The sequence below is a fragment of the Erithacus rubecula genome, assembly GCF_903797595.1.
Source record: "Erithacus rubecula genome assembly, chromosome: 3".
Lineage (NCBI taxonomy): Eukaryota > Metazoa > Chordata > Aves > Passeriformes > Muscicapidae > Erithacus > Erithacus rubecula.
Genome location: NC_136689.1, coordinates 37,698,749 through 37,715,936, shown reverse-complemented (window position 1 = coordinate 37,715,936; position 17,188 = coordinate 37,698,749). Strand labels below are relative to the sequence as shown.

At 38.3% G+C, this 17,188-nt stretch overlaps 1 protein-coding gene across 7 annotated transcripts in view; it reads right to left on the bottom strand.

Moving 5' to 3' along the window:
• Positions 1-17,188, bottom strand: part of RARB (retinoic acid receptor beta) — a 316,375-nt gene that overhangs the window by 63,605 nt on the left and 235,582 nt on the right. For all 7 annotated transcript variants that reach the window (XM_079299660.1, XM_079299661.1, XM_079299657.1 and 4 more), the window contains one exon: positions 1,640-1,788. In XM_079299660.1, coding sequence (XP_079155786.1) covers positions 1,640-1,788 — 149 coding nt within the window. The remainder of the gene's footprint in view (positions 1-1,639; positions 1,789-17,188) is intronic.

Below are 17,188 nucleotides of genomic sequence, written 5' to 3'. Positions count from 1 at the left end.
ATTGAGTAATGGCTAACACATTACAAGATGGATTTCTTCATGTATTTTAACAAGTGAGATATTGCTTTATTTATGAAAATGCTTTGCAGTAGGCCAGTGAAAGTTCTACAGTGTATTTTTGCATATTTTTCAAGATGAATGAACTCAGGGGCACATGAACTTTCTGCCACAGTCTGCAATTATGTCTGTGCTTAGAGGTAATGTGGGTGAGCAAGTTACACTACCAGCATTTGCATGTATGAGTATGATGAGAGCTCCTACTTAAGGAAATCAGCTACAGCATATTCTTTCCATAGCTCTTTCTAACAAACAGGTAAATTTTAATAGTTTTGTGGTATCTAAAAGAAAAGAAATACAGATGGGATATCCAAGAAAAACCTCAATACCAGAAAGAGGTTCTAAAACTGAGGTGAGATTAAGAAGTTACTTTCACTAATTCAGTCTCTATAGTTGTAAAATAGGGGGGAAACCAGATTTCAATACTTTAGTTTTTTGTCTAACAACACAAACCTATGATATATAACTTATATCATAATATTTTATATAAGTACAAAAGGCCACTAGCATGGAAGCAGTTGAAGGTTCAAAGAATAAAGTAAAAATGGCTAACTTCACACTATCTGAAAAATATATCGTTTCACAAAAATAAACCAGCAAAATGCTTTTTGTTAATTTATTCTAAGAACTTTATTTATATGGCTATAGCACCTGTCACATTTTCAGCATGCATTGGTACTGTACTAAACACTACACATCTATTTTAAACTGAAGGATGAAAATCATAGGTCTTTTCTTTAACTGTTAAGAAAGGTCATTGCACTAGGGTAAGCTAACAAATTTATCTATGAAAGCATCTGCCCTATGATATCATTCTTTACCATTTTTCACTCTACCTTCTTCCTTGCATGCATGGAAGTGCACACTGAGTGTACACCTCCAATTATTGCCACACAACATGGTGTAGCTGACATTGCTTCTCTGCTGGGTGTCTTCTCTTCAGACATTCTCTCCTTTTGAGTGGTGTGTTTTATTACTGCATCCTATGGACAGTCATCAATTCATGCTCTGATAATCACAGCACTGGAAGGCAGCTGGCAGATGTGCCAGCAATGAAGTCTGACAGATTAAATTTTGCAAATACAAACCTGCTAATCCTCAAATTCCCAAACTGATTTGAGATTAGTTACATAGCTAGAGACTACACCAAAAATTTCCAGATGATCAGGTTCTGTTCCCAAATTCCACCCTAAGTACAGAGAGGTAGAAGTACACAGAAAAAAGCCAAGAGCAGCCAAGGGCCATATGAGATCTCAGGAAATAGCTGACCTACAGATGTACAATGAAGACACAAAAAGTTTTCTGTTTATTCTTTGATTATGTCTACATCAATGACCACATTCTCATGCAAGTCAGTATTTAAGGAAGTCCCTGAAAGACATATTTGGCAGAAGTTATGAAGGGAATTAATTCCAAGAATGATGGTAATTTTCTTGTCTTTAGTCATGAATCAGTATTAATTCATGCAAGAAAGTTACAGCTGTCTTTGAAGACAATCAAGACACACCAAGCTGCATTGCTTTATCCCTCTCCTAAGAGGAAATGCAGCCTTATAAAAGGAAAGGGAGATGATGGCACTCACCTTACATCCCTCACAAGCACTGACACCATAGTGATATCCAGATGACTTGTCTTGACAAACAAAACAGGGCTTGTAAACACGAGGGGGTGGAAGTGGTGAAGGAGGGCTCGGAACAAGTTCCTCAGAACTGGTGCTCTGAGTTTCAACTGCTACAAAAGAAAGAAAAAATAAAATTGAATAATTCATAATAATTTTAAATAAATTCCTATATATAACCATGTTGTAAGTATCAAGCTGGCCCATACCTTTCTTTCCATAATAAACATTAATTTGTCTTTCCTAGTAAAATTTGAAGGAAGATAAGCAAGACCTACATCCCACAGCCTCAAAACTGTATTTTAAAGTACCAAATAATTTAGATGTATGGCATGAATCTTACCAGGCTCCCAAAAAGGACAACTTTGGGCTCATGTTCTGGTTTTAGCCTATTGAATTGTTTAGCATTCATGTGTGCAGGCTGGATATCAGCCTTTAAAGGGTACCTAATCTTGGGAGAGTATTTTAATCTCTTGCATTTTTCTACAAGAGGTAACACCTCCAGTATGCAATTCTGACATAGCAGGATAGCAGCACATGTCAGGATATATGTACAGAGTGTGAGATGGGACCTGAAATAAAAATTACCAAAATTACCAATTTTTTTTTTTTTTTTTTTTTTTTTTTTTTAATCTGTAAAACTAGCACCACCCAGCAACACTTCCTTACCTACCTTAGGACTTATAACATCAGGAAACCTTGCTGAGAAAAAGCTACTTATATATTATGACCACCACATCCCTTTATTGCCTTAATATTTCTAGATGGTCATTTGTTTTGAGGCTGTTGAAAAGCCAGTAACCCCTTTCAGAGAAAGGACATGAAAGCTCTATGATGCAAGATAAGACATGAACTACATTTTTCCAAAACATCTGCATTAGTTTTCTGTGATATGCTGTCATCATTCCTCACGTTTATTGTGGATGTGCAATACATTTTCATGTTTCACCTAGTCGTCTGCTGCTTCTCAGATAAATCCCTCTAACTTTTCAACAGATATACAGGAATGACAGGATCTGTGAACTCGGATCTATCCAGAAATATTAGGCACTATCAGCAGAGCTAAATCTCCAGAGTACTAACAGTAGGCCCTAAAGAATATTACTCAATGGAAAAATCTTAGACAAGATTTACTGTACATGATATTTTTCAGATTATAACGATGATACATTTGTATTAAACTCATGATTCATTGTCAACCCATCTGTTGCTGAATTCACAGAGGGCATCACAGCACATGAGGCAACTTCTGATTACTCAGGAGAGAGGGGCCCCTTTCTGCCATTTTTCCTTGGGTTAAGCTAGTATAAACTTCAAGGACAGACATTTCTTGAGAAGAAAATAAATGCTAGAGTAAAGTATTAAAGGCTCTGATCTAAGCAAAGAAAGACCTTTTTATTTTATTTATATATCTAACAATAATGAGGCTGTGATAAAACAGAAAACTAAAACAAGTAAAATAACATGGCTCCATAAATTGTGACAATGTCCAGAACTATATCAATCTTTTCAGTATTAAATGAACTGAACTTTGCAAACATCTGTGTGTTCCTACCATACCAAGAAAACTTTAATGAAGCTTTTTCTTAATGAAAACTCATATGAGAGTGATCATTTATTTTCAACAGTAATTTTTGGTATTTAAGAGAGATAGAGAGTGCTCTGTTATTGATCTCTGCACAGCCACCCTGCTTGAATCAATAATCTATTAGTACTTCTAAATTAAAGTTAGATTCATCAAATGCCCTTGAGAAGCCTCAAACATTCCTTGCCTTATTTCATGCTCGTACATGAATTATGGTGGCTTCCAATGAGTGTATGGAACGATCAAATTTTAGTTTTAAAACTCCAATACCAGCAGACAATGTGTTTTGTATTAGCTCATTCAACTCTCCCGGTCCATCTAAAAGGCAGTTTTTAGGCTCCCCATGGGAAAACAAGGTTGTGTCATTCAATAAAACAACTGTGCTCCTGCAATCCTTCTGTGATTTTGGTTTGGGGAAAGCAGCCTTTCAGGAATAATACTGATACACTTCTGTTTATTCATCAATTCATCCTAAACAAGCACCGGCATGCAATAGCAGTGTTCCAACCACAAACACTATTGTACTCCAGAGAGGTCTGTCAAGCACTGCAGGAACAACAGGAGTTTGTGATACCCAGAAGAGATTATGCAACCAACTCAGCTCATAAATACACAACAGAGCCAACAAGTGAAGTGTTGAAGGTACTGCTAGAGAATATTTTTCAGGACAATTTGAAAAGGTATATGAGACGGAAGGAGCCAATGGAAATAAAACACCCATATACATATGCAACAGTAGATTAAAAGACTTAATCTATTAATACTTGCATTAGCTGTACAACTGTCTAGAGAGTTTGGTTTCTTGGTTGATTTTTACTTTTTATGGTTGGTAGGTTTGGGGGGTTTATTTGGTTTTTCTGTAGGGTTTTGTTGTTTGCTTTTTTTTTTTTTTTTTTTTTTTTTTTTTTTTTTTTTGTATAATAAAGCCTAGTTTGGGCACATTCACTTTTGATCACAGGCAAGGTGTGCAGTTTTCTGGAGAAGGCCTGAACCAGGTTCAAGCCATGCTTGACTCTTATTCGACTTTCTGACTTACTATTCTTCCTTGGATTTAGCTTTTGGAACTCTTTATTTGAAAAAGTATGCAGTGCCTGAGTATGCAGAGGTCCTGTGCAGGAATCTGTAGCAACTCATGCTCAGCAGGTATAAAGTGTTATTTTTGCAACATGTTGACAGCTAATGGATGCATGACAGCAGAATCTGCTTTCTCCTATGCGTGTCTACACAAGCCACAAGGACAAAAAGATAGGATGGGGGGTAGAAAGCTGACTTTTCCAGAAGAAGCATTTTTAAAGCAGCCATACAGTTTTAGGAAGAATTCGAGGGGAAAAGAAAGAGAATTTTAAAAATGCAACTTCTTTCCATGGCCTGCTTTCTTTTCCTGTGGGATGTGACACTTCAGGATCCCCACTCACCTGAGACAACAGAGCCTCGTGCTGTCACCCAACACCTGAATGCAGCTTAAGCACACAGGGACTCTCAAACAATCGGTCACTTCACAATTCCTAAGATGTCTGAAATTTTTCTAAAGGTTAGATAAAGTAGCAGATAAGATCTTTAAAAGCACAGCGTGCTTTCTGAGAGCTAATTTACTGCCAGCTAAACCGTGTTGACAGATGGAGAAGGTATTTTATTTTGAGACCAACTAGAAGCAGGCAGGCGCTGCAAAATGCTTCGTGTTCTCCTAGAAGCTTAGATTATTAAGCTTGCATGTTAATGCACACTTTGGACAGTTGAGTTTTAAAAGAATAAGAAGTTGTAAAGCAAATGGCATTTCCTGGATAGCCTCAAGGGAATTTTGAATACTGAGCTCAGGGTCCCTGGTGGGAAGCAGCAATTTCAGCTAATTAGGGTGAATAGCAAAGTGTTGCATTTGGTCAAAACATTCTGTTAACCCTCATTTTTGTTGGCACCAACAAGAGTCTGGATTTTTTGCCTTTTCTTTTCTTTTTTCTTTTTTTTTATTTTTTTGTGAATTCACTGCAGGAGTGCAAGGCACTCAGCTCACATACATTAGGCAGAAAGTCAAAGGAAACGCCAAAGTTCAACTAAAGTACAAGTAATTAGAACCAGATTCTCTGCTGCTTGTATGGGTGCATTTGATTGTAGAAGTTATTTATAAGCCTCCAAACATTTGAAAAAATAACTATATACTGTAGATCATTTAATTTTTATGTCTCGTCTGGAAAAAAAAGTCTGCTTTTAATCATCTTCCAGGAAAGAGCCAGGAACTGGGAAAGTGGGTCTCAATTGTTTCAATACAAATTTCTCTCTTTCATGTGCCACATAAAACTATACTATAAAATTAAATCCAAAATATCATTGACTTTGCCCCCCCTCCGATTTTTTTTTTTTAATGAAAAACTTCTTTGAATTTGTCATGCTTAAATACTTTGCATTGTTATGAGGGTTTGGGTTTTTTTAAACTCTTGTTTGGAAGACAGACAAGGGGAGAAGCAAAAAAAAAGGAGTGAGAGAGAAAGAAAACATTATCGTGGAGACTTGCCAGCCTTGACTTAGTAACCTGGCCATGACCCTCCAGCGAGTGTGTGTTTGACCCGGTCACACATGACTCTAGCTGCGTACTGTTGCTGGGTTATAAGTCCCAGATATTTTTACCATATATACAACAGGTGGGGATCACAGACAACAGAAAGAGGAAAACAAAGTCTCCCCTTGTGGGAAGACTCCCATTTTCTCCCTTGCAAAGAAAAAAGCACAAAGCAATGAAGTTTTGCTACTATTTCAGTACTGGCACTTGCTGTGCTGGCTCGTTGTTTTTCCTGGGGGGGTGGACACATGGAGGTGGAGTGGGCTGAGGGCAGGAGGACTGAGGAAAAGGCTCAGGGGAAGCCATGTGCAAATGTTAATCAACACAGAACAAATTATCACAATCAAAAATCTTTCCTTATAGAGCTGGGTATGCATCAAAGTTTGGGAAGGAATGCTTTTTATTACAAGTGAACACAACATACCAGGATTAAAACCTACAAAAACTTCAGACTGAGATATTATTACCAGAATTTTCAGAAATACCTAAGAAAATTTGTTTTTCACATTTGAGGATTTCTTTTTTATTTGTCTTTGTAGCTGCACACATCTGCCTTAAAACTACGATGTTAAATATGTTTATTCTATTTTAATTCTTGGTTACAATTCTTCCAGCATTAATTATAATTAAGTCATGCATCTCTACCAGATTGTCCTGAAAAAAGGGTGGTATTTTGGATGAAAGCCAAATAAACCCTCTAAAGTCTACTGGTTTGCATTTAGTCTGAAAAGGACATTCTGCTTTCAACTGGGACATCAGAAGATGAAACTCCACAGCCTTTTTTCTTTTTGAGGGTACCCAATCAAAAACAATCCTTTTCTGTTATTTTAAAAGCTGATAGAGTATCTGACAGGTTTCCATTATGTGCTGCTCAGGATTCATATAGTATGGTTAAAACATACAACAGAACTAGAAACAGGCAAATGTTACAGAGCTCAGAAGCCCGGTCTGCACGGACTGGGCTAATGGACAAAACTGCACACAAGGTCACCTAAAAGGAGTCTCAAACCCAGGGCACTTTGAGGGCCATGCAAAGGGCACAGGCTGCTGCTGCCAAAACTATCTCAGACAAGGTGCAAGTCCCGATAGGCGCAGCCGAGTTGGAAGGAGCTCTCTAACGCTGAAGTACTTTTGCTGCTACAGCCCTTGTCAGCTACAGAGCGATAGGGACAGCTGGCTTCTGTCCCAAAGCATCTGGGAGAAGAGGGGTCCTGCTGAACTCTGCCCTGCGCCTCCGAGTACAAGAAGCAGTGAAGGACACTCTCTGCTCTGATATCCTCACCCTAATGAAGTCCCAAGTACAAATTTGGCCATTGCTCCACTGCAGCCAGACATACCATCAGGACAGTATTTTCTTCCCCCACCCTTCTGCATCTCATGCATTTAGACAGTGCACTATTTTGGGCAGGGCCTCAGAATGTGCTGTGCAGTAACTGGCGCTGCAGGACTTTCCAGTGATACTCCAATTCAAACAATGATAATGATCATGATCCTGCCAAGTCAAAAGACATTTGAAAGAATGAAACCTGAAAGGCCTCCACAACCTTGAAGGGAGACATTACTTGCAAAGCAGGTCCTTAGAGTGCTTTCATTTTAACTATTGTAGCATTTCAATGTTAACACACAGACTATATGTAAAGTATGATTTAAAAAAAACCAAACTTCATATTCAACAAATGCCTTTGCTGTGTATACATCTACTTGTATTTGTCAACTGACAGGAAAAAAAAAAGTGTTTACACTAATTTGCTGCATCTTCCCTGGTTTAGAACTGGGAGAGAGAGAGCTGCATCGTATTCCTTCATGCCTTTCATCAAAATTGCCAAGTTTCAATTGCAAATCTGTAACATTAACCAGCAGAGCCATGTAACATAAGTCATTGAAGTCAGTGGATACTGATCTTGGCCATCAACAGGAGTATAGCCCTTTGAAACCTGTATTCATATCAAGTGATTAGGGCCAAGAAATAGCTTAGTATACTACTACTAGCATGCAGAACTTTCCAGATTTTTCTGCTCTAAGTCAGATTTGGTATTTTTCTGTTCTACTCTCATAATATAATTTCTGTTACATAGCAGATAACTTCTTCACAGATTTTATTATCCCCCCAAATAATCTCTATCAGTTGCCCACTGAAGAGTAGAGATTCTTTTGTAATGTACTTTTCTGTTATGACAGGATTTGGTCTCTTTATCAATCCATTAGTTAAACACAGCAATTTGGCCACCTGACTTTATGCTGGCATTTAATAAAGCACTCCAGGAGCCCCACCTGCCAGCACATCTTTGAGTGACATTCCTGCACAGATTCCCTGACCCTCCTCAGGCCCTGCTGTCCCTGGCCACACAGCAACAGCAGCACTGCTTCTGGTTCTGCCATGTTTAGCAGTACAAAAGGTCCTTTTCTCTTCTGCTTATCTGATCTACAAGCATGGTCCCTGCCACTCCAGCACGTGAATAACCCATGAGCATTCATATTTTTACCTTTGTAGCACCTAAGTGAGATAAGGGAAGAGCTATTCTTACTTAACAGACAGGAAACAGAAACACTGACAGTGAAAGGGCTTTATTTGCTTGCATCATAAATTCCTAGAAAAATGCAAGCAGTACCCAGCTGGGATTTTCAACAGCGATTGAGAACCTAGCTGTCTACAGCACTAACAAATGTCCTCAAAACATAGCCTTACATGTCTTTCCCTTGGTTTCACATGGGATATGTGACAAAGCAGAGAAATCTGTTAAGTCTGTGCTTGGTCCTTCTACTGCAGGGGCTCTGAAGCACCCCCAAGCCTGCATGTGCACACCACTCACCTGCCCACTGTGAGACTGGGTGCCTCCTGCCTCCAAGAGCCACTGCTGCTGCCAGCAGGGAACTTGGGAGAAATGATGAAATCTTGCATTCATTTTCTGATCTCCACAGACAGCTGAGAATCAGTTTTATATAAGACTATCATCACATATACAATTACACAGGAATGCCTTGCAGGCAGGGCACTGACTTGCCTGAGAGAAATCCTGAATTTTCTCCTGGAGAAGATTCAGTGACTGTGCCTGTGAACACTGTGTACCACCACTAGAAACCACTAACCAACACTAGAAACTGCCAAAAAAATCCTCTACTTTTGACTGTACTGTCCAAGCCTCACACACCACCAAGGAGTTAAGTATGAATCTAGCAGGTTAGTCTTATAAATTAAGTATCTATGACCTGGAAATTACCAACACATGATCAGGTATTCATGAAAGAAAACACCCTAAAAAGCCTTTGTCTGAAACTGCTGCATCTTTTTCTTGTGTCCCACAGGTACACACGGGGAGCTGCCACTGCAACCACTTTTGGTGCTTCTCCCAGCAGAGCCACAACTTTTGGGAAGTACATTTTCTACACACATATTTACTACAGTTAGCAGTAAAGGACAACGAGGAGGCTGCAGCTGCTCCATAGGTTTGCACTTTCTGGTTCTCAAGCACCAAGTCCACCAAACCCTGAGGTAACAAACATCACCTTTTCAAAGAAAATTATACTGCTTTTCAGGGCTGATTTTTTTTTTTTTTTTTTTTTTTTTACAGTTATGTCAGCAAAGCAGATCTATATTTGGGTTTATGTGTCCATATAGCCAGAGAGATGTATTTACACCTGAGCAAACGTGGAAAGCAGAAAGCTTGTCAGGATTAATTATATCAGGGCCAAGAACTGCATCTGGTTATACCTGTGTTACTCTCAAGACAGCGAGACTTAATGACGTGCTAGTAACTGAGAACAGGAGCGTCTTTTGCTAAATAAATGGCCAGGCAGACACCATGAGTGAGCCAGGGTGAAAGTAAGAGTAGAGACAGGATGGCCGCAGGCTTTGGCAGGCAGAGTTTACAGGGCAGCAGCTCATCACTTTGTATTAGGAGCTTACCTTCGAAATGAAAAAGAAAACATGTTAAATGAAAAAAATAAATCGTATGGAAAACTGAAGAAAAACATCCGAAAGATGCTAGCTCTGTAGTTTTTTCAGGTCGGTGATTTTCTGCCTGTCCATTACCATGCAAAACCACATCAGTCTCAAGTGAAAATTCTGCATTACTGCAAAACTGAAAAATAAGATCTTGCTTTAAAAAAAAATACATAATTGTGCCATCATCTGCATGAAGTTAAGATTTTTCTTTGAAAATGCAATTTTCTTACAATTCAGGCCCTAGCTGCTTTACCTGTGAATTCCTATGGTCTGATCCTTATGTGAAATAAAGTGGCACAGGCAAAGAAGAGACACAAATATAGAGAAGATGAGAACTTTGACCTCTTTATTATTTATTTATGAAAAAGAAGCCTATTTCTGTGGCCTATTGATAAAAATGTGGAGTAACAAATTCAGTGCTTTCCCTACAGGATCAAAAATTTTAAGAAAAGGTCCAATGCAAAAATAAAAGGAGTCTGATTCTTTTTTTTTTTTTTGTCAGCTTTGTTTTACAGTGTTGTTACTCCACTGATTCCAAAAAATGATCCTTGTTAGCATAAATGGGAGAAAACCCAGATCTAGTATCATCAGTAAGAAATCAAAATTGCAAGAGCAATGAAATAGTTGCTATAATCTCTACACACATCCAGATATTTTACTAAGTCACAAAGTCTCCATTTATAGTTATTAAATGTTTTATAGTGTTTTGAGGATTTTTATTTTTAAGTCTTTTCGAGCATTGAAACAGAATAATTCAGAGTATTATTCTAAAGGAATTATTTTATTCTTCAAAACTCTCCCCCTATCCAAGCTGGTATTAGTTTTTGGTACTATATGTCTGCCAAATAATTTTTTTATTTTCTATATATTCAACATATCTTATGACACTATTCATCCTGACTTTTTGCTGTGGCTTGAATCCAGCTAGAAAAGGAGTTTTAAGAAACCTTTAATCATGTAATACTATTACACCATTGTTCAGTACCACATGCACAAAATAAAACTATTGTGCACTCTTTGGAAATGCCATAAAACTGACTTGCTGTTAATATTTTACATATCATTTCACTTCTCAAATTTTAGGACCATTAGTTCAGAATATTTTGATCTTAAAGTATTTTCAAACCTTAAAATTAATAGAGTGACTCAACAAGAGCCATTTCAGTGATCAGAACTACTTCAAGTTAGTAGAGTAGCAGTTAAAATGCTTATCATTACAATTAATTTGTATTCAGCCACACTGCTGGATATCACTAATTGATTTATATACCTTCCTTTCTATACCCATTTACAAGGGCAATTATGAACACCATCACATATGTTTAAATGGATTACATTAGAACATTATCTAGAAACTAGACTGCTGAGCTTAAAATCCTTAAGAACAGGTAAATTCTTCATTAATGGGTATGTTATCAACTTACTACAAATGGCCTATAACCTTTTAAGGCAGCACATGGTGCTAATATTTTACTTTTCATGGGCAGTTGGAGGTTGGCTCCAATGATGAGCTCCACCGCTATCTTTAATTGTTTTTAAAATTGCATATTATAGGGAGCAATAAACACAAATTAGTATTATACCATCCACAGCTTTCTGCAAGGCATGGTTTCTATAAACAAGTTAAAACGCATACATCTGTAAATAATAAGTGTAAGTATGCTGAATTTAATGAATAAGGGCACTAAAAGAAATTGAACAGTAGGGGTTCAGCAATTAGAGTAACTGCCCATTTTATTAAAAATGTATTGTTTCCAGCTTTCACTTTAGAAGGCTTTTATTGCTTTGCTAATTCTAAGTTTTGATTTCCTTTGAAAAGGATGTCTAATTCCTTATTTTTCTTTGACAGCCCTGTCACACAGCACTTGCCTTTTTCACAAGGCAGTGGAGAGCTGTGATGCTTTGTATCTCCTTGCTCAGGATGTCACTCTGGAGCCCTCACTGCAGACCTTTGTTTGGCGTTATGCCACCCAGAGGTATGATTGGTTATCCAGTAAGGTTTCACGCCACAACGAAGCTGGGATGAAACCTGCTGAACCAGCACACCCCAGGCAGCCACCCTTCGGCCCTTTCCCAGAGATTACCAACACTCTGGCAGAGTGGGGAGGGGAGGAGCACAATTCCAGCTTCCCAGCCATGCCCCTGCAACCCAGGGCCATTTGCTGAAGCTGGCAAGGCTCGGGCCATGAAATGGAGCCATGAGTTTCCTGCTTCTGCTCAGCAGCAGCCTGCTGCAAGGGACAGGGCAGTGTGTAGTGGGAGAAGCACAGGCAGCTTCTCAAACCAGGCAGATATCACAGTACACATCTCTCATTTCCCAGCATCACTGCAGTGAACCTCTGGGCTACCCTTATTTGTATATATATGATTTACTTCCATGTAGCTCACTTTCCAAGTAAGTGTTAAGATTAGTTCCTACACTAGCCTAATTGCACCCACATTGCTGCTCCACGGGGGTATAATTAAAACAATCCATTATTTCCATTTAGACGACACAATAACAGGAAAAATATGGTTTTCATCACTTGAGCTTATGTGCAAATAGAAGGACAGTCAGACCAAAACTTGACCTTTCTACATCCTATAGCACAAGTACATTTGCAACATCTAAGACCAAAACAGGCACATACTCTGTCCTCCTACATCCCCTCAGTCTGCCAGACTAGGACAGTGCAGTACTAAGAGCAGCTCACCCCAGCATTCCTGATGCTAATGAAAGTAATTCCAGTTTATGGTATATTTAACAACTTTGTAACTATCTTTTGAGAGAGCAAATGAAATATAGAGTTTACCAAGCTATAATGCTCAACTGAGAGGAGTTTCAGTATTTTTTTATTTAATACCTGCCAGACTAAAAATAGTAGCACAATGGGGAAGATAACATGAAAACTAAGACACTAACAAATTTCCTTTCCTTGTAATTCACAGCACTTTGACATTGCATTTATAAAGTATTTTGTTCTGGTGTTTTGTTTTGTTATTTTTTTTCCTTGTAACTTTCCATCTGTGTAGTTAACATGGCAAACATCTCTCTGCCCCTCTCACTGTAGGTCCAGCAAAAGCTGAAATCTGGGAAGGAGTGCAGTGTCCCAGAGCCAAATGGTAGCAGTTCTCTTCACTGTGGCTCAGAGCACACTTCCACACTCTGCCTAGAAGATCAATAAAATAAGACATTCACAAGAGCCTGGAGACAAGATGAGTAGGGTCACTGGAGAGCACACTTCCCAATATTCTGTTTTCCTATTCTCTACCTGCAGTAATTTTCCTATTGAACTGCTGGAGTGAGGAATGCTCATAATTTTACCTGTATGTTGTCTGTCATTACTATTCTCACTCTGAAGTGAAAAAATGTACACACTGTACTTCAGGAAAACACATATGCACCAACAGTATTTCCTAGTCACCTGGTCTTTCTTATTCAATACCTGCCTTCAGCAGTGGTTCTTTTTTTTCTCAGATAAGCTACTCACAACTGACTGCAATATCACTGCCTTGCAAACAGGAAAAATGTCAGCCATACTTTGTATAGAATATGACAAAAAAAAAAAAAGTACTTTGTTTCCAAAGAACTGAAAAAGCAACATTCAGCCCTAATGGCTGATATCCCAGGAAACTTAAGGCAAAACATACTCTGAAAAAGTGAAGCTACTTTTCCCCAATGAGGTTAAAACCTAGAAGATCTCTGGTTACTGTGCTCTAATAATTTGAAAATGTCTATATTATGAATATCCACTATTACACTACATTTACAATTATGTTTCATAAAACATACCCTTTTTTAGGGAGAAAACGCCCCTTTCCTGCCATGTTTGAGAGATTTGGCCATTATTTTCTCAGAAATTAGGCTAATATCTACAAATGCTTTTCCAGTTATCACAGTTCAATTTCCCCAAACTTTCTGAAGGACTGCTTTAATGCATATGCCAATACCCAAAGGATTATGAAGACACAGCAAAGTATTATTACCAACACACCCTGAGTATTAAGAAATGTAGATAGCTGTGAAGTTGTCTGTAAGACATTTCACTTGAAGATCCAGAAAACCTCCAACCTGTGGCACTGCTGTTTCACTGAGTCACTGTGACAAGGCAGAGTGGCCATTTTAAGGAATTAGTAAAATCGGTGATGGAGGGTTGTTGGTTAGAAATCATTGCTTTTAATTCCTTAGTATTTGCACAAGTCTGACAACTGCACAGCTGCACAGAGTTGTCCCAAACTGTAATACAAACTAGACAAGCTTTCTACAGAGTAAGTTCAATGTGCTTTCCCTTATTTTCCATTCTAAGGTCTGATCCTATAATGCTTTTCATTACATGGATTTGCCAGAAATTTTGGAGAATCTTCTTAGTTCTTTTCCCACACTTTTCCTACCAGATGCAAGGTTGTCATCCAAAGATGACAACCTATAAAAACGATAATTTAAAAAAAGTGTAACCTGTGAGCCCAAGTAAAGCTCTCTAAGCAAACTCACCTGTGAGCACCTTACCCTGGGACCAGACAATCCCAGTGGGATGGGAGCACATTTTGGAAAGCTGTCATACCACCCAGAAACCCTGGGAGACCCTGCTGTTTCATGGCACCCCTGGCATTTGCAAACCAGTTTGCCTGATCACTGCCTTCTATTGTTTCCTGAGATAAGCAGGGCCCCAGTGAACAATTAGAGCTTTCAATAAATAATCTGTAAGCACATTCATTTGATTTACTGTTATTTGATAGAGCAGTTAGTTTCAATGGGGCAGTTACTATTGATCACTTAAAGTACTACAGACAAACATGAAACACTTCCAGAACTCCATGGATTATTACTCTTTATCTGCCACTCATCTGGGTTACTTGTAATGGTTGTGAAATTTAAAATCAATAACAACAATTAGCGTTTGTTATACTCTGAGGAATGAATCATGTGAAATATGTTTTGTTACTAAAATGAAATGCTGGAGAGCTTGCAAATGGGAAAGACTCTTGTGAAAAGCAAAACTCTAAAATAATTTCTCTTGGTATTGGAATGTCCAATAAAGGGTGTAAAGATGTATTTTATGGGGGTGAGGCTGTATTTTTAAAGAGGATATTTTAAATGTACACAGAAGTATATGGACAATTATAAAAAGGTATTGGTAGAATTTTCAAAGGAATAAAAGTTTCAATGAAACTGCTGAGAAAGATGCACCCAAGCTTTCCTTAGAAAATTCCACTACAAGTCCTACAATTTCATACCCTTTGACCTCTACAAGAGTTTTGGGTTGTTAATCATGGCAGGACTTGCTCCTATGAAGATAATTGAAGATACAGGAAAAGCTCTGACTCCTCTTTCAACTACCTTTTACTGAAGATTATCACCAAAAAAAGAAAAGTATCTAAGAAATTAATTCAAAATGAAATTAACAAAAGCTGGAAACTGATTTTTAGGTATATATGTTGGAAAAAAACTTTTTTATCTTCAGATTCATATAAATAAGCCATGAATCTAGTGAAATAGATGGAAATAACAGTATTTTGAGATCTCTGCTAAAGTAGTAATGCTACATAATTAAAATGCAAAACAATAAGAGAAATATTTTATCACTAAACTGTAACCAGAACTCTATGTGGAACCATCCATTCAGAAGTCTTGTTTTTCATCAATTATTTGTTATTTATCTGATGTAAATATAAGAAGGTCTAATTAAAATGTATGACTCTTTATACAGCTTCTTGTCATTAAGACCAATGAATGCACTCTGAAGACCATAATGAAATAATTATGTTTGCCTTTAAGAATCCTCTTCAACAACACATGGTAGTACCACAGTAAATTAAAACATCAGGAACTAAATTTCTCTTGCATCTATTTCCATTTTCACTAATTATACCCCCAAGCTTTCCAATAGACCAGGCCCTAAAATTCTTTTGAAGCTGAAACAGCCTAAGGAACAGCAACCTTTCATAGTAATGGACTTTGAAGAAGAAACAAAGGTAACACAGCCCTGGAAGGATTAATATTTCAAATAGAGTTATCATGTGAAAATATGTGTTTATTTGAAAAATGGGGAAAAGATTGTTGATAAAAAGCCAAATATGTGTTCCAAGGAAACCAATACTCTGATTTAATCTCATTTAATTGCGTCACTCCTTCCTAACCTCTTTTTGTCAGAGTATTTTCTTGTTCTGCACAGAAATTCAAGTTAGCAAAAGCATAACAAACACAGCACTGCTGGGCAGTGGCAGCATACCATGCTGTAACTGAGCTTTGCATTCACGTTTCGGTGAAGGTGAAAACAGCCCCTGTGAATAATTGCAGTGTTCATAATGGACACCATTTCAGGAGTCCACCTATTTGCCCAAACTGCCTCCAGATATGCAATGTATCTTAACACACAGCTCATGCTTTAACCACAAAAGTCTTGCAGGACCTCACCAAAACACAGAGAAAGGAAAGGATTCAGATAAGGAAGAAAAAAAAAAAAAAAACACAGAAGGATATGAGTCAGCTCTGACTTCGTGCAGGCAGCTGAAGGCTTCTTTTCAAAACTTCAGGGAGATAATGGATTCTTCTTGGTGTGGTGTCAGAGAAGTGAATGTAGCAATATGTGCAAAGCATAGAAAGATGAGCAGTTCACATACCTAACCTTCATAGCATGTGACTATTTGTGCAACTAGAAAAACACAGCTGGAATGCGCTCTCTAAATGGAGGAAGGCAGAGGTTCACAAGTGGATGAAGATTTTGGAAAAGTAGCTTACCCTGTTAGCCTCCTTGATCAAAGACACTGAAAGACATAGGTGATTTACCATTTGTTCTGCATTTTACACCTTAGTGTTCAAAGTGTAGAGTGAAATCAGAAAGATCTTTAGAAAGTCCAAGACTTTCCAGCTAACCTCCAAGGAGGATTTGACATATATCCTCATTCAGTAACTAATAAAATTTCTTCCTCAGCTGAATGAAAAGAGGAAACTCAAACAACAAAGCAATGCTAAAGATTACTCTGCAAGATGATGGGGAAAAAGGAAAAACCTCCTCAGACCAAAAGTTGAAAGGCAATAGTATATACAATGGCTTAAAACCAAAGAAAGAACCCCCAAGCTCAGGACCTGATCTTAACAATAAAAAAGTTCACCCATGCGTGGCATTTTAGCCAGTCCTTTCACTTGTGCCCTAAGCCAAAACCTGCAGGCTGGTGGATCAATGAGGGTGGATCTCTGTGAAGAAGGGAAAGTTTGTAGAGAAGTTAGGACCTTTAATTAGAGCAACCCAGAGAGGAGTGCAAGATCCCGAGAGAGAGACAAGCTTTGGGGGGCACAGGCGTTTCCCAGCCCCTAACCCGAGGTCCTGGGGGATGCATCTGGTTGCAGATCCACAGCCCTTGCCCAAGGGGAGGTCTGGGTGTCAGGTATCGCCAGATGGCACTGTGACACAGTTTTACAACTCCTTTTTTTTTTTTGTGCGAGTGAATGTTCAG